Source organism: Protomyctophum parallelum, assembly GCF_964188405.1.
Source record: "Protomyctophum parallelum genome assembly, chromosome: 20".
NCBI lineage: Eukaryota > Metazoa > Chordata > Actinopteri > Myctophiformes > Myctophidae > Protomyctophum > Protomyctophum parallelum.
In genome coordinates, this window is record NC_139718.1 from 25670638 (window position 1) to 25693071 (window position 22434).

The 22434-nt window shown below is 46.5% G+C and overlaps 1 protein-coding gene across 1 annotated transcript; it reads left to right on the forward strand.

Annotated features, from left to right (window-relative positions):
* Positions 1 to 407: 407 nt before the first annotated feature.
* On the forward strand, positions 408 to 18747 carry plppr3a (phospholipid phosphatase related 3a; the record flags this gene model as incomplete). Its single annotated transcript, XM_083791251.1, has 8 exons — positions 408 to 488; positions 2958 to 3143; positions 5894 to 6023; positions 8615 to 8810; positions 10806 to 10863; positions 14444 to 14617; positions 16190 to 17035; positions 17611 to 18747. The coding sequence occupies 8 exons, from the start codon at positions 408 to 410 to the stop codon at positions 18745 to 18747; spliced, it is 2808 nt and encodes a 935-aa protein (XP_083647377.1).
* Between the last annotated feature and the right edge of the window lie 3687 nt (positions 18748 to 22434).

Here is a 22434-nt window from a genome sequence, read left to right on the forward strand (position 1 = left end):
CCGGGCAGGGGCCCTGTCCAGAGCCTGGGTAGGGGCCCTGTCCAGAGCCTGGGTAGGGGCCCTGTCCAGAGCCTGGGTAGGGGCCCTGTCCAGAGCCTGGGTAGGGGCCCTGTCCAGAGCCCAGGCAGAGCCTTTTGTGGTGGTTCTGGACAACCGTGTATCTGACCGACTCCAGGCATTGCACTCCCTGTGGTGGTGTGGAATGTGTTAAATAAATGTGAAGTCGGTGGGGCGAACGGTGCTCGAGTTACGTGGATTACAGACGTACACACATAGACGTGGTGCATTTATAGATACCGGTAGATGTGTACAGTGTCAACAACAGTGGGTATCTGGATGATGAGTAACTGTCCTTAATGTCCATCATAAATGCTGTGCCTACAGGTTGTGACTGGTCCCACCCCAAGATGACGTCCCCCAAAAACAAAGCCAAGAGGAAACCGTCCAAAGACAGCATGACCCTACTGCCCTGCTTCTACTTTGTGGAGGTGTGTGTGTGAGTGTGTGTGTGTGTGTGTGAGAGAGAGAGAGAGAGAGAGAGAGAGAGAGAGAGAAAGAGACTGACAGAGACATTGTATTTTTGTCTCTGTACGGCATGTAATATTGGTCTTAGTATGTGTATAAGTGGTTGTGTATTGCTGTGTGCACGAATGCACGTGACGTCTGTGTGCATGCGTGTGCACGTGGTGAGACAACAGATGGAGTGAGAAGGGGAAGGAATGCTGATTCACCATTTCAATGCTAATTTCATCTCTGAATCACTGTATGTCCTGCATGGATCAATATATAACTTCACTACGTGCAAATAATCACTCTTTGTTGTCTGTGTGTGTGTGTGTGTGTGTGTGTTTGTGCGCACGCATGTGCGTGTGTGTGTGCGTGTGGCGTGCATACATATGCACATGGATGACTAATCACTCTTAAAGGACCATATATCTAAACATTGTCTAGTCCTCACTGCTTCAGTCATACTGTATAGCGCCCGCCGCCCACACCGTTAATTGCTTCATTTTATAGGTTGTGGTTGTCGTACACGATTAACATTTAGCTCGTAAATCAATGTTGTCACCGGGGACAAAATTTGTCTAGACATAGGCCCTCATTTATCAACCGTGCGTACGCCAAAATATGGGCGCACGCCGAAATTACCGACATTTTCGGCATTTAACATTTCCGGCAAAGCTTGAAATTGAACGTGACAACGTTCAAAACCCACGTCTACTCGGCAGCTGTCGTACGCTTTGTCCTCACCTGTTTTTCTGTCCTAGAACAGCGGAGCAGCATTGTCTGACCAGCTGAGAGGCTGCCAAAGGCATCGAAACATATGTATTCACTCCTAAAATGTTAATATAAAACTGTATGTATATGGGCTACATGTAAAAAAAAAAAAAGAAAAGGAAATGAAAAAAGGAATAGACCTACAAGATGTGTCTTTGTGTCATATGAAATTTGTAGGAGCTTTCCAACTTCACAATTAAAATCGCGCTTGATTTAAGCCATTTAAACAGTGTTTTGCATGAGCGCATACATGCGAGGATTTGGGCTGTCTGTGCTGGAATATTTCCATGACGTTGGAAAGTAGCCATAGTGCAATGCAGCTGCGGAGAGTCCCAACGTGGTATAGCCTACTGTAGCCTAATCTACAGCAGGCCGATGTCTTTCTGGAGTTACGGTATATGTGCAATATAATAAACCCGACGCGTCGCTCAATGGCAAATGTACCGTGCCAGGCTGCCAGCGCAAGTGGGAACTGCATCGGAGATATAGGTATATTACCCAACCAGCCCACCACCAGCCAGGCAGCCACACATGAGGCTATATACGGTTTTGGCTGCACATTCATATAATGACAGTTGACAGCCCGGCCACAGGCAATCTAAATAGACTGTCGAACGTGCATGGTCACTTGGTCAGTTGGTCACGGACGGACCACTGTGATAGAGAGACAGTTGCTTGCAAATAGCGATATGTGCGTGCGTGCGTGCGTGCGTGCGGGGGGTGAGGCGGGCAGCAAGGGAAGCGAAGCGAGAGGAGAAACAGACAGCTTTATTTAATGTGTCATGTAGGTGCGTGCGTGCATGACAGCAAGGCAAGCGAGGTGAGAGGGAAACAGACAGGGTAGGCCTACAACTTTATTTAATTCATGCAGGTGTTCGTTCTTTATTTGTTTAACAACACACCAGTTAGTTGGGCTTGCAAGTTGCGTGTGCGTGCAGCGTGTGTGCGTCTGTCTGTCTGTGTGTGTGTGTGTGTGTGTGTGTGTATGAGAGAGGGGGGTGAGGCAGGCAGAAAGGCACGGTAACCATGGTTTCCAGATCGTATAGCAGTGGTTCAGGTCGCAAAAACGAGGGCGAGGCTTGATTTCTTAGGGCGTGCCAGATCAAATTCAGCCGTGACATTTATTAACGTGAGAACAAAATTAAGGAAGGATCAGCTGTTTGCGATCACTTTATAAATGCCGTGGCGACGTGGGTGTACTACGAAACCTGCACTCGAATCTGTGGCAGATTTTACACTCGATTGATAAATGAGGGCCTTAAAACGCAACGCTAACCTAATTTTGCCAAACAATAGTGGCACAATAAAATAGTCCTATTTTCCTTACCTATACCTCAAGTAAGTTTAATCAAGTTTATTTAATAGCGAAATTAATAGAAATCAATGGCTTCCTCAAAGAAGAGGTATGCTTTGGAAAATGGTCAGCACAGACTGCACAGTGACCTACACAGACCACTGGTATAGTCTGGAAATGCTATCACTGGTTTTCCCTTGTGTGGATATGAAAGTGTGTCGTGCGTGTGCCGATGTTTGTGTCAGTGTGATACGTGTATATGTGTATACGAATAAATCATGTTTTCTCTATACACACACTAATATAAAATTCTGGTCACTCTTTGTCCTTGCCCTGTCTGTGTGTGTGTGTGTGTGTGTGTGTGCGTGCATGCGTGTGTGTGTAGCTCCCTATCGTCCTGTCCTCTCTGGTGTCGCTGTACTTCCTGGAGTTGACAGATGTGTTGTCCCCAGCAGTAGTGGGGTACCGTTGCCATGACCGCGACCTCTCCATGCCCTACGTGGAGACAGGAGATGAGCTCATCCCTCTCCTGATGCTGCTGAGTTTGGCCTTCGCTGGGCCCGCTGCCTCCGTAAGACACACACACACACGCACGCACGCACGCACGCACGCACGCAGGGTTGCAGCCCGTTTTGGCTCAGTTTTTGGCCTTTTGTATCGATCATCATGAACAATGTACCCTGTAAGCTGCACGCTTGCAACTGTGCACACCTCTGGAATGCATTGCGCAGAACAAATCAGATGTGTTACCTAGAAACTAGAAACACTCGCATCTACTTTTGCATCTATTGCTGCGTCTATCTCCACTGTGTCCTATCAATAAAGGCAGAAAAGCCCCCAAAAAATCGTTACAAAAAAAAGAAAATGCCCGACAAATACAATACTTCCCACTCAGCGCATCACTCCCCTGGGGCCTCTGCCTTACACACGTAGAGTTTGGAGTTGATTGGTCGAGCAGTTCTCGCGATACTTGCACATTTATCGAACGATTTGTCAATGCATTGTTATGCAATTGTCTTGCAATGTATTGCTTTTGCTCTTCATGTAGACATAAGCAATTTAAAATGTGTGTGAACACAGCACATTTTTGTCACCATTTATTCATCTACAATACATGTATTCTCAATTGACATGCAAAAACCATGCTGATTTAGATATATTACTGATTTAGATTATTTGAATAAGCCATAGAACTTGTCATGGTCTAAGCCAGGGGTTGCACAGGTGTTGTCAAGGTGACCATAGTGTACAGAGTGTACATACATGTCAGATGTTGTTCAGCAGTTACTTAAGTAATGCTCAGGGGGTTTGAGTGTTTGCTCACACCGTGGAAAATATTTGAGAGAGCATTGGATTTAGTTTTACCTTACTGCAAAGAAGAAAATTATAATAATAATACTTTTTCAAATGTCCAAAAACATTTAGAACTGTTATATGATCAATTCAAAATGTATTGTAAGTTTGGGTCCTGGGAAAACACCAAATATCTCTCTTTGGATCTCAAGCTGAAAAGTTTTGGGTACCCCTGTCAAAAAAGACACATGCAAACGTGTGCATACACAATTACAAAGAACAAATGTCACAAATGCTTGTCCATGGCCATGAAATATAAGGGAAGCAAGCAGCACACAGGTTAAGGATACTATAGTATAGACACACACAGCTACACATTTTGACACATTACAAAAACATGTACACACACACCCATACACACGTTGGTCCCTCAAACATGCAGACATGCATTATCAAACAACACTCAAGGCAAATTCAATCTCACTTCATGCATAGCGATCGATGGACACTGATAAACACACACCTGACATTGCCTTGCACACCAATCTCTCACACACACATGAGCGCACACACATGCACAGTGCACACACACACACACGCTCACAAACACACGCACGCACTCACGCACGCACGCACGCACACCACAGATCCTCTAATCAATAACACACCCATGCACACGCACACACACACACACACACACACACACACACACACACACACACACACACACACACACACACACACACACACACACACACACACACACATCACTAATCCATCAGCAGCATGGAAACAAGCAGACCTCTCCACCTCTCATCTATCAACTTGATTGGAACTGATCACTACTCAATAGCACCTCTCTCTGTCGTTCACTCCCTCTCTCACCATAGATCAAGATGAGTAAAAAAAGGAATCACCAGGACATTCAACGCTATTAACATTCTAATTGACCCTCTTTCGCTCATTCCATCTTTATCTTGTCTTCTCTGGATCACTGCAAGACCTTGATTCAATAAACTCTCTCTCATGTCATTTTTATTTCCTCTGTCTGTCTGACATGAAATATGCAAATATATTATAAAGTATCTCTTTTAACAATTTTGCAGATGCGCTTATCCAGAATGACTGGAATCCTATATAGTCAAGAGATGAAAGGTTACATGGTCATGTAAATAAAGTGCAAGATGCTATCTAACTAACACACGTAGCATTTGTAGATAAGCAAACCGTACATACTGTACAATGACCCATGGAGTGTTAGCCAAGCTGTCTTTGAGAGACTCTTGCTCTCTGTGTATAAAAGGAGCTGTGAACACAGGATATTGTCTCTGTCGGGTGGAAACCTCATTATGTCAAAAACTGTAATACTTTTCAAGATTTAAATTCAAAAGTAGCAGATCTACAAGCTTGTCTTGCTCGTCGAGCTTGTGCATTTGCTACTTTTGATGCTGTAGGGGTATTCAACTAGATTAGGCCGGGGGCCACAACTGTAGAATGATTGTGTGTGGGGGCCGCACAGTGCAAAAATGTGTGGGTTTTCAAAATGCATTTTTTGCTCAAACACAAAGATTTATGTATATTTCTGCACAGTAATGAGCAGGAAAATATGGCATATGCTACCTTAGAATAGATGTAGGTAGACCTATTTGACAGTGCATAAACATCATTGCCTTGACATTATCGACTGAAAACGAACACCAGCTGGACATACACACACACACACACGCCAGTTGAATGCCACGTGTAGTGTGATCAAGTAGGCCAGGGTGTTAATTTACGGGGGAAAAAAAGAAAAGAGAAAAAGTTAGAATATAGATATAGGAGGTTTCTGCCTGGCAGCAACTAGAAAGGTACAGTATGGTTGCAACGACCACACGCACAGTACCATGATGTATGATGATGATGATATATTGACCCATATGACGTCACAGGGACCATAAAAACGTTTATACGGAATAAGTAAATAAAGTCGGGCAACCACACTAATAACACCACTCTTCACATGTTTCTCTCCTGCTCTCTCTATAGATCATGGTGGGAGAGGGTGTGATGTACTGCATGCAGTCCAGACTGAAGGCTTGTCCCAAATCAGAGGGCAGCATCAACGCGGGAGGCTGCAACTTCAACTCCTTCCTGCGGAGAACAGTGCGCTTCGTGGGTATGTCTGACGACCGGTGACATGTGACGCCAATAACAGTGATCCATCCGTGGGAGGCCTGGGACAGTGCTAGACAGACAGAGCAGCACAGCAGGCCGTCCTGGAATAGCAATCAGCAGTATGTCATAACAGGGCGGGAGGGGCGGGGGGGTGCTGTAGGAAGCTTGAGAATACAGTTCATCAAGTAGTTATTGATTCTACTTCAAGGATACTGCCGTTTTGCCACTCATGCATTCAACTGCTCTCTGTCTTAGGTTTGCTTCTGCCTGTCGACCCGTTTATTTATATATTCATTTCTTCTGGCAGTGTGTTATCACTATATTTCATCAACCCCCTCTGTGCTACACAACATGAGTCTAGACCCATTTTCTATTATCTATAAGACGCAAGAAGAAAACCTCTAGGTCGTCGAGAAAAGAACATTTTAGGATTAGGAGAAGATATCAGTGTCAGTTCAACCCTCGAGCTGTCATCTTTTCACCTATACCTTTTCACAATAGACAGAAAAGCTAATTACATGGATTAAATGAAGGGTGGCCAAGAATGAAATAGGCATTTGTATACTACTGTGCCGGAAATTTCTAGAGGCAGAATAATATGAACCTTGCAAGTGGAAAATGTAATTAATTAAATTTCACACAATTACACTGTTTGTGAAGAGGCTTTATAATGGCCCCAAAACAATTTGGGATTGTTACTGAAGGTAATGTTATTGTTCAGCAGGCTGGTGAAAGGAAAGACAGGGTCATGTGTATAAACACCTTGAGGCTCTTGTGATCAAACACTTGCTTTCTTCACCTTGACTCTGACTCACTCTGCTGACTGGGTCTTCTCTCTACCTCCACCCCTCACCTTGACTTTGACTCACTCTGCTGACTGGGTCTTCTCTCTACCTCCACCCCTCACCTTGACTTTGACTCACTCTGCTGACTGGGTCTTCTCTCTACCTCCACCCCTCACCTTGACTTTGACTCACTCTGCTGACTGGGTCTTCTCTCTACCTCCACCCCTCACCTTGACTTTGACTCACTCTGCTGACTGGGTCTCTACCTCCACCCCTCACCTTGACTTTGACTCACTCTGCTGACTGGGTCTTCTCTCTACCTCCACCCCTCACCTTGACTTTGACTCACTCTGCTGACTGGGTCTTCTCTCTACCTCCACCCCTCACCTTGACTCTGACTCACTCTGCTGACTGCATGGGTCTTCTCTCTACCTCCACCCCTCACCTTGACTCTGACTCACTCTGCTGACTGGGTCTTCTCTCTACCTCCACCCCTCACCTTGACTCTGACTCACTCTGTTGACTGGGTCTTCTCTCTACCTCCACCCCTCAGTTTTGACCTCGCCCTTGGTCGACATTTGTTGAAGAACTGTTACATGAAGTGGTATTCAGCTCAGCTGTCACTGCTATACTTTGTGAAAGAGAGAGAGAAATAGAGTTATAATGTTAAATACAGATAAACAGACTAAGGTAGGCTTTTGCTTGCCTTTCTAACCATGACTTTGACTTGTTCTCTCCACCGTGTCTCTCTCTCTCTCTCTCTCTCTCTCTCTCTCTCTCAATTCAATTTCAATTTCAAAAGGCTTTATTGGCATGATACATATGTTTTACATTGCCAAAGCGTACATACAACAAAACAAAAGTCAATAAACATCCCAACAATAATGAACAACAAGCAATACAGTAACAATGAAAATAAATTAACAAACATAAACATAAACATAACAGCAACTTAATGACCCTGTTCAGACAGATATACCTGTCTCTTCTGTCCACTGGCTGTCCCTCAGTTGATGACAACTCCATACATATTTTGCTGCCAAAACTGCATTTGGACTGTTCTCCCAGAACATATTGGAGTGATGAGTTCTTAATGGTGGATTCAAATTCTTCAAATTCTCTCTCTCTCTCTCTCTCTCTCTGTCTCTCTCGCTGCTAAGCGATATCCTCAAGGTTAAGTTAACGACGCACAGAGCGTAATAATGGACTTATACGAGAGTGTAATATAAATCCACTCCATCTTGATAGTGAAACTGAGCTGAGGGCCTCACAACCACTCCAGTCCACAGATCCATATCTGGTCTCACAAACAACTCTCAAAACAGCCGGACAACTCCAAATAACTGCCACAGATAAATCATCATGGCAGAGTCTGCTGTGCACCCCTCTGCAGGTCAATGCAGTTGACTGGAAGAAGTGGTGCTTGTATAACTGAATGTGTTATATTGCAAGAGAATGAGGGTTCGAACTGCACTTCAACAAAGTACAGCAGTAAAACGTTATCTTGTGTGTGTTGAGTAGACGCTAATGGCCTGATAAAAAAGAGGAATCCAAGCCACGCACTAAACCAAGAAGGTTAAAGCAGTCTAAAAATGTATATTATTCTGTTGCACACAGTGAGACAAAAAGAGAAAGAGACAGTGAGAAGAAGTGCATGAGACCAATAGGTGTCAATAAATGCACAGCAGCACAATAGAGGCTTTCTTCTCTTTTGCTTGCCTCACTAACTGACTGACATATTTTCTCCCACCTGCCCTCTCCCTCTCTCTCCATCTCTCTCTCTCGCCCTCTCCGTCTCATCCCCCAGGTGTTCATGTATTTGGTCTCCTAGCAACAGCTCTGGTGACAGATGTCATCCAGTTGGCTACCGGTTACCACTCCCCTTTCTTCCTCACCGTCTGCCAGCCCAATTACACCGCCCCGGGAGTGTCATGTGACAACAATGCCTATATCATGCACAACATCTGCATGGGGAAGGACCCGTACGCAATTATGTCAGCTAGGTAAGATGCAGATGCACTTGTAAGTGTTTCTAATACACATGCTGGATAGCCATTTTGGGGAGAGGAAATGCTTTACAGCACCATACTGGCACCAATAAAAGTCACTGTCGCAATATATGGGCATAAAAGGGATAAGGACCGACACATACAGAGATCTCCATATTGTGGGCATACCAGGAGGTGTGAGGGCCACGTAGTGACCTGAACCACGTCTAGTACAATATACCTACTGGCACATGTGCAGCGATTGGAGGACCAGGTGGTCTCCCTACACTTCCACTGGGACATTTAGACCCTGGTGTCGGCTAGGACACTTACTGGTTGGTTGATAAGTAGATGAACCCGCCTGGTGTCGGCTAAGTAGATGTTGTTCTTTAGCGAGCGAATTGCTCCACAATGTGAATACATTTTATTTTGATGGTAGCTGTTCGTGTTTGTTTGCTAGATAGTTTTTTCTTTATGCCGCTATAGGGTGGTTCAAACATATTGTATGCAGCATTATCTGCAATACAAAATATTTTCAAAAAAGAAAATAAATGTTGGTAATTTAAAACATAGACGAAGTGCATATACAGGGTGAGATTATGTCTTAATGGTACTGATACAGAGATACTTACACTCACACAGACAAAATGGAGACAACCTCATTTACACCGCATTAATGTATGCACACATGCACACAAACAAATGATATAATATACATGCATCTGTGCACACACGCAGTGCAGACCAGTGTTCCTGTGTGGACTAAGCACTGCATGTAATAGGGAATGATTACATTGGATTAAAATGCATTGAATGCAGCCACTTATTCATAATGTCTGATCTTTTTTTGGTATTTATATTTTTGATTCAGAAATGTGGCACACATCATAGTAACACAGATAACATGCTATCTTCCTTTTTTAACATATCCACTAAACAAAACGAAACACAAAACACTAACAAGACACACACACACACACACACACACACACACACACACACACACACACACACACACACACACACACTTTATGTGCTGTTCTGCTGACTTTATAATGCATCATGACCAGCACCTTTATAAACCTTGTTATAAGTTGTTATGCATGATTTATAACAAGTGTTATAATGCCTTATACTGTAAGTGCATTATAATGCATTATAAATGCCGAACTTAAGATACAGTCAGTCCAGAAAGTCTTAATAATCATAGGAACCCGTAATCGATTAGTTGGTTTAATCAACAAATCTGTACAACTGTGCTTGCTACATATTATATAAGAGCTATAAGAGATAACCTTTCCAGGTTGGTGAGAACTGAACATTTTAGTGTTGATTGATTTCACAATGAATACTGGCTATATGGAAGTTATAGAATTAAAGGCGTATAGCTAGGGTTCACAAGAAGGTGCATGGAAAATCATAAAATTACTAACAAATCAACTAACAAAGTCTTGGTTGCCTATAACCAAACCGGCCAATGAATTGATTAATTGACAATGAGGGGACAGCGCTAATTACATGTTGTGGTATTTATACTTGGGATGCAAGACACATAATATTCTGATAATAAACTTAAATCAAATTAAATTCAGCATATATCCACTGACAAACAGATATTCATATTCGGATAGATTAGTGATTTTTTAAAACACACACATAATTTAAATGAGTATCTCTGTCCCTATCTCACTCACTTTAATTACCCCAACATCCTTCCCAAAATTATTTATGGATATTAATTCACAAATCCAAGGACAAACACTGTCCTTGACACACACACACACACACACACACACACAAAGGCAGATAGATATTTTGTGTTGAGTATCCCCATTCAAATCACAAACAAGAGGTTGCATGCCACTTTGGTTGCACACACATCCTCCTGCGGACGACACACGATTCTATTCACACCAGCCGATCGATCACTTATATTAGCATACATCTCACTAGCATATGTCTCCTCAGTCTCTCACCCCTGCCCTCACTCTCTCTTTTCTCTCCCCTCAGGAAAACATTTCCGTCCCAGCATGCAACGCTCTCTGGCTTCGCTGCTGTCTATATTTCCGTAAGCACCTCCTGCGTGTTGCCTGTCTTGTGTTTGTGCTGCATGTGATGGGCCTGTCTGTGTGGTGTGTTGAACCAGCCTGTCTCTCTCTCTGTGATGGGTCTGTCTGTGTGGTGTGTTGAACCAGCCTGTCTCTCTCTCTGTGATGGGTCTGTCTGTGTGGTGTGTTGAATCAGCCCGTCTCTCTCTCACACACACACTGAGCAAATCAAATAGATCATTCAAATATACTTTAAATGGCTAGTGCTTTAGTCAGTTAGCTCATTAGGAATCAGGGCAATCCCCTCTGATACCTCTCCCTCTGCTATTCAGTATTTTAGCTGTGACGTGAGCGCCCCCTCCTGAGATACTTCCAGGTCCTACTTTTGTGTCGCTTTTGTGTCCCCATAGAGTTATACTGTGACGCTCCGTCGGACTAAATCTGAGACGAAAACAACCACGAAAGTCTAATTTTACCGCTTTCCTCGCAACAACAAACAAAACACTGCTCTCGCAAATCTGGCTGTGACAGGCCGTCTGCCCCACATGGAATACTATCGCCATTTTATTTTATTGTGTCAAATAAATCCTCATTAATGCAAACTAGATTCAACATACTCAAGCCTGCACACATTCTAAATATGCCCCGAAATATTTTACAGAGCAAAAGTGTCATGGACTTCCTTTCTGAAAAATAACGTCATTGTAAAAAGATTCACGCATTTAGATATTCTATTTACAATGAGATGCGGACGGGAGCTGGTGCCACTTGGACCCGGACGTAACGTAGCACTACAAAATAATGTCGGACTTAAATACTGAATACTGTAGCCTCGAGATGAGGTCCCACCCACTTAGCCTACACGGGCAGTGTTCAGCTCTCTGTCTACCGAGCAGGTCCCACCCACTTAGCCTACACGGGCAGCGTTCAGCTCTCTGTCTACCGAGCAGGTCCCACCCACTTAGCCTACACGGGCAGCGTTCAGCTCTCTGTCTACCGAGCAGGTCCCACCCACTTAGCCTACACGGGTAGCGTTCAGCTCTCTGTCTACCGAGCAGGTCCCACCCACTTAGCCTACACGGGCAGCGTTCAGCTCTCTGTCTACCGAGCAGGTCCCACCCACTTAGCCTACACGGGCAGCGTTCAGCTCTCTGTCTACCGAGCAGGTCCCACCCACTTAGCCTACACGGGTAGCGTTCAGCTCTCTGTCTACCGAGCAGGTCCCACCCACTTAGCCTACACGGGCAGCGTTCAGCTCTCTGTCTACCAAGCAGGTCCCACCCACTTAGCCTACACGGGCAGTGTTCAGCTCTCTGTCTACCGAGCAGGTCCCACCCACTTAGCCTACACGGGCAGCGTTCAGCTCTCTGTCTACCGAGCAGGTCCCACCCACTAAGCCTACACGGGCAGCGTTCAGCTCTCTGTCTACCGAGCAATCTTCGTTCCTATACTCTCACCTATGGTCATGAAGTGTGGGTCATGACCGAAAGAATAAGGTCCCGAATACAAGCGGCCAAAATGAGTTTTTTCCGACGGGTGGCTGGCATCTCCCTTAGAGATAGGGTGAGATGTTCAGTCACGCGGGAGAGACTCGGACTAGAGCCACTGCTCCTTCGCCTGGAAAGGAGCCAGCTTAGGTGGTTTGGACATCTGGTTAGGATGCCTCTCAGGCGTCTCCCTAGGGAGGTCCTCAATGCACGTCCCACTGGGAGGAGACCCCGGGGCAGACATCGACTCACTGGCCTTGGAACGTCTCGGGATCCCCCAGGAGGAAGTCACTAATGTTGCTCTGGAGAGGGAAGTCTGGAGCTCTCTGGTGGAGCAGTTGCCCCCACGACCCGATTACGGATAAGCGGTTGAAGATGGATGGATGAATGGGCAGCGTTCAGAACCGGCGCACATTATCTATTTTGCACAATTCTTACCTTTTTCCGCACATCGTATCTAAAAAGTAAAGGTCGGCCCCCTGCTCTCAGATATTTTTATTCTTTTTTTGCGCACAAGAACATCTAAGGGACAGGTTGAAACGAGCATTTAAATCGCGAATGAAGTCAGCCTGTGCCATGTTTTCCCAATGCAATCTTAGGGAAGCTGCCTGTAAAATTGCATTGGTGGAGGGAGAGGTTCCATATGGGGGCTATAGGCAATCCCAGGATCGGGGGGGGATTTTTCTTGCATGTGTCTGTTGGTTTCCTGTCTCTCTACACTGTACTATCTAAGAAAGGAAGAATACCAATGCTGATCAAATAACTGGTAAGCATAAGCTATCCGAGGGCCAGAGAGCCATGATGTAAATACCTCATTAAATACTGAACCGTGTTGCAGACAGTGATAACCTCAAGTGCTACACCCCTGGTTGCCTGGCCACCGTGTTCCTAGCGGGCTGACTAGAGAGCCGTACAGTAAAACTGACAGTTAGTATTTTATGAGCGTGGCTGGCGATTCAGGGGCTGGAGCCAGGCTAGAGTAAATGTACTTAATTACATTACACCAGTGGTTCCCAAAGTGGGGGGGTCCCTGAGGCAGTTTCATGGGGTCCCCAGCTAAATGAGGTTGTAACCAAATCGACCATTACGGGTCTGTAACTCAGAGAGTGTACAAATGGAACCAAATGGACCCATTTGGTTCCATGGATTCCATTTGTACACTCTCAGAGTTAAATTAACATTGATTTTACAATATAAATTGGGGTCTCAGAGAAATAAATGCCATTAAATAGGGGACCGTAGCCTAATTCAGGTCAAACCTGAAAATCACTGCTAGAGCCTAAAAAACTTCTCTTCTCTCTTCCCTTAGCATATATTTTTAAAGGGGTCCGCGGGCTAATGAGTGTCATTCTGGGGGTCGTTGACATGAAAAGGTTTGAACCAGTGCTTTACACCACTGATGGTTAGCCTCGCAGAGCCCCTGTGTGGGCTCATGAAGCCTCGGTGGACTGACTGTCGGGTGGAGAGGAGGAGAGGGAGGGAGAGAAGGGAGGAACGAAGCATGTGTTTGGTTTGTTTGAGTTGAGACGTGCTGTCAAAACTGTGCAAATCGGAGCAGCAGTAGAGCTGCAACTGTTGCTCCGCTTTTGTCAGTGGGTTCCTCCGCCCTTGCATTGGTCTCTCGGCTGTCTGTCTGGGGGACTTCACAAAACGGACAAAACATCTAAAGAAAGTATGTTGAAAATACTATAATTGTGATATGAATTGAGATACAGCCTGTAGTGTAGAGATCCTTTTCTACTCTTTAATTGAGGCTTATATATAGGATATGCTCAAACATTTCTTATGGTTTCACGCGGTTGCAATAAAATGAGACATAGTCTCCCACATGTAATTGGATTTTTTGGACTGGAAAACAACCATTGTACATTTTGTCTGTCTTGTGTCTTTTTCAGTTTTTCTCCAACTCTGCCTCTAACGCCCAATTCATACTCGTCTTACAATATAGCAGTGCCGAATATAGCAGTGCCGAATATAGCAGCTCTACAAGCTCATAACGGCTTGAATATAGCAGCTCTACAAGCTCATAACAGCTTGTCGATCTGCAATTTTGGGCACGAGACACTGAGGAGTAAATCAAAGTTAATATGGGATTGTTTTCTCCTCTCTGCAGATGTATCTCAACGTGTGCATCAGCAGCACCACCAAGCTGCTGAAGCCATTGTTGGTGTTCTCCTTCTGCATGGCTGCAGGCCTGGCAGGACTGACACAGATCACTCAGCACCGCAGCCACGCCATCGATGTGTACGTGGGATACGTCATAGGAGCCGGTATCGGGGTCTACCTGGTCAGTGACATACGTTCTATGTGCTGTGTGTGCGTGCGTGCTGTGCGTGCGTGCGTGCTGTGCGTGCGTGCGTGTGCAGTACAAGGAAGGATAATCATGACTGTAATTTATCATTAAGACATTTACATGGTAATGTGGGATTATCATACTGCCTGTGTTCAGCATTTGTTTCGGGTTTAGCTGCGTGCATGAGCGTTCCCGAGTGGTTCAAACGCTATGAGTTGCAGTCAGTACCGTGATGTGCAGTTGAAGTAAACATGGAAAGATCCACTTCTCCCATTGGAACAGCTTTTGTTTGAATGGATCTTCACAGTCATCATATCTCGGCAGTATCACACACAGCCTGTGCTAACACACACTGCTGTTCTTACCTTATGTGGCTTACACACTTTCTCATCCCAAGAGTTTTTTATTTTTTTAAGGCAGGCTAAAAATAGCCTTTTTTCTATAGAGAGGGTGCGAAAGAGAGAATGGATAATCTGATAAGAATTCTCTGAAACAATTTCACACGGTTTTAAGAATAAACTTTCCACTGTTTTTTTCCACCCCCCCCGTCCCGTCCCGTCCCCACTTCCTCCTCCTCTTCTCTTTCCCTCTCCTTATATTCTGTCTCATCTTACACTTTTGAAAAGAGAAAGCATTTCCTCCAACCTATTGAAGGATGAAAAGAGAAAATTACTCTAAACAGAAGAAAAAGAGGAAGCTATCTATTCACTCATGCTCTCGTGTATGCATCACGCTAATAATAAGAAGGAAATAAAATCTTCCCCCTCGACCTAGATGAAAGAAAGTATACACGTTCACGGCCCAGCGCTCCATTAAGCATGCTGAGCACTGGTTTCTCCTCATTCATTTCTTCTCACCCTGCTCAGGCTGCTCACACATGTTCCTAACGTCCTGTCCTGGGTGTCTGTCTTGAGCACAACCAGACAGATTCCTGGCAGCCTGGGTTGACATGGAGAGAAACTATTGAAACTCTCTCTCACCCCACACACCCCCCCCCCCCCACACACACACACCTCCCGTGCTGTAGAGCCTTCTTTTCCCAGTGCCCCTCCTCTCTCCATCCCCTCTGCTCAGTAGTGGAAAGTAACAAAGTGCATTTACTTAAGTACTGTACTTAAGTACAATGTTGATGCATTTGTACTTTACCTGAGTATTTCCAATTTCCTATACTTTTACTTCTATTTTTTTTTTTTTACTTTAGTTACTTTGGAGAGTTTAATTTTGATTAGAAAACATACATTAACCACTTCAACCCTATACATCTTTGGCCATTTGAAAATAGCCGATCTACAAGCTCACAATGCGCCGCGATGCGTCACATTGTGAGCTTGTAGAGCGACTATTTTCAAAATATGTTGTACACATTTTGAACTTGTGAAATGGGACATTCTGCAATATGAGTACTTGTACTTTTACTTACTTTACTTTAAGTACATTTTGATGCTGATGCCTTTTTTACTTTTACTTGAGTACATTTTGAATACAGGACTACTACTTGTAACGCAGTACATTGCAGTCTTTGTACTTTTATTTAAGTAAAACATTTGAGTACTTTTTCCTCCATAGGCTGTGTATGCAGTGGGGAACTTCAAGGCGGCCGAGGAAGATGCTCCAATTCATACTAGACATTCCCCAGCCAAGCACAAAGACCAGCTGAGGGTGCTGAGCCAGCGGAGCCACGACTCCCTGTACAGGAAGACCCCGAGGGCCTCCGAGAGCAGAGAGGAGCTGGGCGCCGCTCTGGGAAACGGGGGGCGCAGCAAGGTCAGGCGGGAGAAGGCGTCGCTGGCCTCTCTCAAGAGAGCCAGCGCCGACGTGGAGCTTCTCGCGCCCCGCGGCCCCATGGGTAAGGAAACCATGGTGACGTTCAGCAACACCTTGCCCCGCGTCGCCAATGGCAACAGCCCCATTTCGCCTTCGGACGAGCCAGTCGGCGTGACCGTGCAGCGTCACATGACCTTCCACGTGCCCTACGACCCCCAGAGGTCTCGGCAGCTGGTGTCGGAATGGAAACAGCGCTCCATGGAGCTGCGCAGCCAGAGCTCCCGGGACGAGGAGGAGGTGTCTGAGGGAGCAGACAGGGGAGAGGAAGGAGGCGCGGGAGGAGGAGGAGAGGGAGGAGAACAGGGCATGCCTTCATCCCTCTACCCCACAGTGCAGGCCAACCGGCCCAACGCCACGCCCACAGGCTCCAGGGTGGTGGTGGTCCCCCCCCCTCTGGTCCACATCCCCGAGGAGGCCTGCCGGCCCCCGCCTGTCTCCCCCAAGAGTGCCAAGACCCGAGCCAAATGGCTGTCGCTCACCGAGGGAGGCGGGCCCAAGGAGCCGGGAACGGGCCCTATCGCCGTGTCCACGCCTCGTGTTCCGAGCACTCTGCCCAGCCAGCCTCCCGGCCAGCCCAGAATCATGCAGGTGAGGCGCCATATAATTACAGTGTTGCTGAACGGTCATTTGTCACTCTTTAATTTCAACTGCCAGGCATCCAGTGTTGCAAAAGAGACTTTTGACTGGAGGGGACATTTAACAGCTGTCAAACATGGTCAGCACCACATTGTGGGTGTACTGATAAATCTAGCTATCATGATATATCAACATTTTTTGGGGGTTTATTTATTTAACTGTTGTATTTTTAATTTAAGTGATCCTTCATGCCCGTCAGGACATTTACATTCCCAGACTCTGGTTCTTGTGTAAGTGAGTTACTCTTACTCTCTCGTAGACTCCTGGCATTTATCTGACATCTGTATAACTACATAATAACTACATTTATATTCCATTAGAGCAGCAGTAGCCACTACTGCCTATTCCTTCCCAACTCTAGTAATAGAGTAGAAACTAGGGATATCAGAAATTCTGTCTGATTTCAGTCATCAGAACTTGTCTTCTGGAAACTGAAATGGGAACAGTTGTAGTGCTTTGACGAAGAAACACTTCCAACACAACGCATGCATGTGTAAAACACTGATTGGTCCTGTCTGGGTTTCCAGGTCATAGCCATGTCCATGCAGCAGAGCCACGGTGGACCGCTCACACCCTCCGCCCAGACCTCAGACTCCGCCTCTTCTTGCGGGGGCGGGTCTTCCAACGGCTCCGAGTCGCCGTACTACCGCATCCCCTCGGACCGCGGCGGCGGCGACAGCATCGGCGGGAGCAACCCGGGCAGCATCGCCAGCATCGTCACCATCGACGCCCACGCGCCCCATCACCCGGTGGTGCGCGTGTCCACCAGCAACGGGAAGCCCTGGGAGTGGAGGAACACCATCAGCGGGCACATGCTGAGCGGGGCGGGGGGCGACGCCGAGGCAGAGAAACACCACCGCGGCGCTCTGCACAGGCAGGACAACATCAGCCAGTACCGCGACTACCGGACCCTCCCCGTCAAGACGGACTGCCTGTCCTCGTCCTCCTCGACGGGCGGTGGAGGAGGGGGAGGGGGGGTAGAGATGATGGAGGAGGACTCCTCTCCGCTGCCTCCCCCACCCTTCCCCTCCATGGCCTCCTCCGCCCCTCTGCCACCTCCACCCCACCTGCTGTCCTCCTCCCCGCTGCCACCTCCCCCTCACCACCGCAGCTCCTCCCCTCTCCCCCCACCTCCGCATCCCTCCTCCAGCCAAATGCCTCCTCCCCCACACCCGTCCTCCTGTCACAACATGCCCCCGCCGCCTCACCCATCCTCCTCCTGTCACAACATGCCCCCTCCGCCTCACCCGTCCTCCTCCTGTCACAACATGCCCCCTCCGCCTCACCCGTCCTCCTCCTGTCACAACATGCCCCCTCCGCCTCACCCGTCCTCCCACATGCCCCCTCCGCCTCACCCGTCCTCCCACATGCCCCCACCGCCTCACCCATCCTTGTCCTCCCACATGCCCCCACAGCCTCACCCATCCTCGTCCTCCCACATGCCCCCACCGCCTCACCCATCCTCGTCCTCCCACATGCCCCCGTCCCCTCAACCGTCCTGCCCTTCCCTGATGCTCCCGCCTCCTCCCCACCCTGACCTGCTGATGGACGGCCAAGGCCAGGCTCTGTCGCGGTCGTCCACGCTGCCCCGTCGGCCCTCGGCCCACAGCCACGCCGAGCAGGAGCACTACTACAAGACCATGCAGAATGAGAGGATGCTATAACCGTACCACAGGAGGCTTGTTATGTATAGACCATGCAGAATGAGAGTGTGTGCGTTTTACCTGGGAGAATGTGGCGTGAGAGGTTTTTGGAGACTGTGGCGTGAGAGGTTTTTGGAGAATGTGGCGTGAGAGGTTTTTGGAGACTGTGGCGTGAGAGGTTTTTGTGGTTAGTGACCCAGTGAAACTAGGACAAAAGGAGGTTTTGAGACGATTTAGAGGAGTGACAAGATGACGGGGGGAAAAAAACCATTTGGAGGCAATTTGGAAGAGGTGGAAAATGAAACTCATTCACTTGTAATGTTTGGAGACAGGAATGATTCATGTGCATTCAGGAACAAGCAGCTTCATTGAGACAGACCGGAGATGAAAGAGTGCAAAGCAAGGCGTGTGTAAGCTCACACATAGTCACATACACACACCATGGAATCTGTAGCCTTTTTACCCTCTGCTCTGCAGGGAGCCCAGCTCACACACAAAGGCTCTCGGAGCTGACAGTAAAAGAACAGACAGGAGCAGGGAGGGGAAGAGAGCTAAAGAGAGGTGAAGTGCAAGAGGACAGACATAAAAAAGAACACAGCTCTGCACTGTGTATATCCTCCTCGCTCTTACCGACAACAGCACATGAGAGAGGTGAAAGGAGAGAGAGACGTGAGCCTGCAAGAGAAGCTGTGGAACACAATGAATGTCTGTCTGGTATCCGCTTGATCAACGCTTCCCCCGAGTGCGGAAAAGAGACAGCGGAGACAAAAGCAACCGCAGGCAATACTAGCACTTCTTTAACCACCTCAGTGTTCTCAGGTTGCCAGCCATCTCGCACACACACACACACACACACACGCACAAACACACACACACACACACACACACACGCACGCACGCACGCACACACACACACACACACACACACACACACACACACACACACACACACACACACACACACACACACACACACACACACACACACACACACACACACACACACACACAAACACGCATTTGAAACCTGAACAAACTTGTTAATTTCATGTACAGTTACAGTACCAACTGCAGGATCAACCAGACAAACTCATCTGCCATCTCCACCACAGAAAAGCAGGGACCTTACTATTTTTAACCAACGGAACAAACAACAAACCAAATCCCAAACTTCCACCTTTGTCGCAGAGCGAATGTGCCAGCAGCCACCATGAAGGCCAGCTCAGGAAATATCCGCTTTTAAAGGCAATAACAGCGGGGGGGGGGGGGGGGGGGGGGGGAGGAGGAGGAGTGTGGAGGAAGAGGAATGGAACGAAGAGGAGGATGTCGCACAGTTGGGCAACCTCGCATGAACGTCATCGAGTGGATTACTGTTGTAAACATGAGAGACGGCTGATAGAAGAGGAGAAGCCCAAAGGGGGTTTGTAGGCATGTTACAAACAGCCAGCCCACAAGTCACTCTGTCAGTGAATCAGTCAGTCAGTCAGTTAGTCTGTCTGTGTTTGACAAACAACACCATGTCTTCCCTCCTCATTCCTTCACCCGTACGCCTGCCTCCAATTACAACCTCGTTGCACATTAACAATTACAATTTTCTTCTACAGTATATTTGGTCTGATGATGCTCTAAAAATGTTGGCCGTTGTGTAAAGAATCATCTGGACTGGTAGCTATCATTCAAGACATCAATTTGTTTTCCTATCTTCGTTCAACAGCTTAAACCACTAACGGGGGCTTCACTTTAGATCACGATCAAATGAAAGGAAACCACCAATACACACAGTAAAAAGAAGGGGAAAAAAACAATTTTATCCAAGTTAAATGAACACTGGATTTTACTGTGTACATAGAAGGACTTTATACATGCGTTGAGAGAGTGTACCACCGTATACAACACACTCCTCTCTCTGAAGATAATAAGAACTGATTATGTAAAATTGTGATGGGACGAAGGGGAGTGGGGGGGACGAAGGTGGGCGGGGGTGGGTCGCGTCATGGAACAAGTTGTATTTTGTAGTTGAAGATCCTTTTGAGGATATTTTTGCTCGTCTGTTCTGTGCTGCATGCGTGTGTGTGTGTGTGTGTGTGTGTGTGTGTGTGTGTGTGCGTGTGTGTGTGCGTGTGTGTGTGTGTGTGTGTGTGTGTGTGTGTGTGTGTGTGTGTGTGTGTGTGTGTGCGTACGAGGGGGTTTCAGCTTTTTGTTCTCAGTGTGTTCCAATGATCTGAAAACCTTTAATAGACAGAAATGCTGCATTTTTCAGTCCTCTGGTGATTATTGTACTACGTATCCCTCCCCTGATTCAACACTGTAAAAAAACAACAACTTAGTATTGCCTAATATTATTATTATTATTATTAATTATGTAGTCCTTTTTATGGGCTAATGTTTTCTATTTGTGGTCATGTGTAACAATGATAAACTTATTGAATAAAGAAATGAGACTTCTTACAGCGTGACTCCATGTTGCTCATTATACAGTAGGTGGTTTCGTCACATGCCGCTGTCACACACCGACACTAGCCGCTCAGCTATTTTAGGTGTGTGACAGCCTTGTACAATCGGGTATAAATTAAGCCATTGGTTCTCAAAGTGGGGTTTGGGGACCCCCAGGGGTCCTTGGGGAGGGGCTCCAGCAAAAGGCAGCGCATAAGTGCATTAATGACGTTAAATCACACCCTCTCGTGAAATATTGCAATTATACAGTTCCCCTTAAAATTAAGACATTCGCTTCAATGACAGATGTAGCCACTACGACCACAAATGTCCCAAGAAACTCAGTCTGCTGCGCTCTGGGAGAACAGAGCAGCTGATTTCTTTGTTTTGATTAGGTGTACGTTCCATCATGCTGGCACGACTAGAAGGCTGTTTCAACCAATCAGATTGCTTCCTCGAAACGACCTGTTGTATAATACACTCTTACACACGTACAGGACACACAGACACACACTACTATGTCCGTCTTTCCTGTGGGTTAGTGTCAGGTTACTATAATGAATTCTACGGCTAATGGCTATGCTGCTCGGTCCCTGATGACCTGCACTGTTGCATCGACTGTGTGCGTGTGTGCGTGCGTGTGTGTGTAAGATAATGTGTAGCACTAGTATTGTTAAAAGAAATCATGTGATCTAACCCATTTGAGCCATGTGGTTTTTCTGTAAATTGAGACATGTATGCGCTATGCGAGTATTCCTTGCGTGTGTGTGACTGTCTTAGTCTCTGTCCTGTGACTCTTTCATCTGCCTCGTCTAGACTACATGTGCACGTGTGTGCTTCCATACAAATCAGCTTTTCATGTTTGGTTTCTTGCATTGCATACAACCGTACACACCTTATTCCATTTTAACCTGTATCCCGAGTTCTTTCTCCCGATCTTAAAATGCATTTTCAATTTCCTAAAGAGCTGGAGAGATGAGGGGGACCTTTGTTATTGAACAAACACTCTCAATGATCAGAATATAGAGGTATTTACAGTAACACTAATTTTAACAATAAAACAAAATCACTTACTGCACCTTTCACTGGGCTGTCATATGAGGCCACACTCCCTAACTCTGAGAGTGTAATAGCCTACACTCAGAATGACATTAGCCCTCAGGACTTCCATGTGTGTATAGGGTGGTAGTGCAGATGGTGGACAGAGACCCGAGGACAGCCAGTCTGTGCATGATTCACAGTTTCACACCCTCGCTCTCTCTCTCTCTCTCTCTC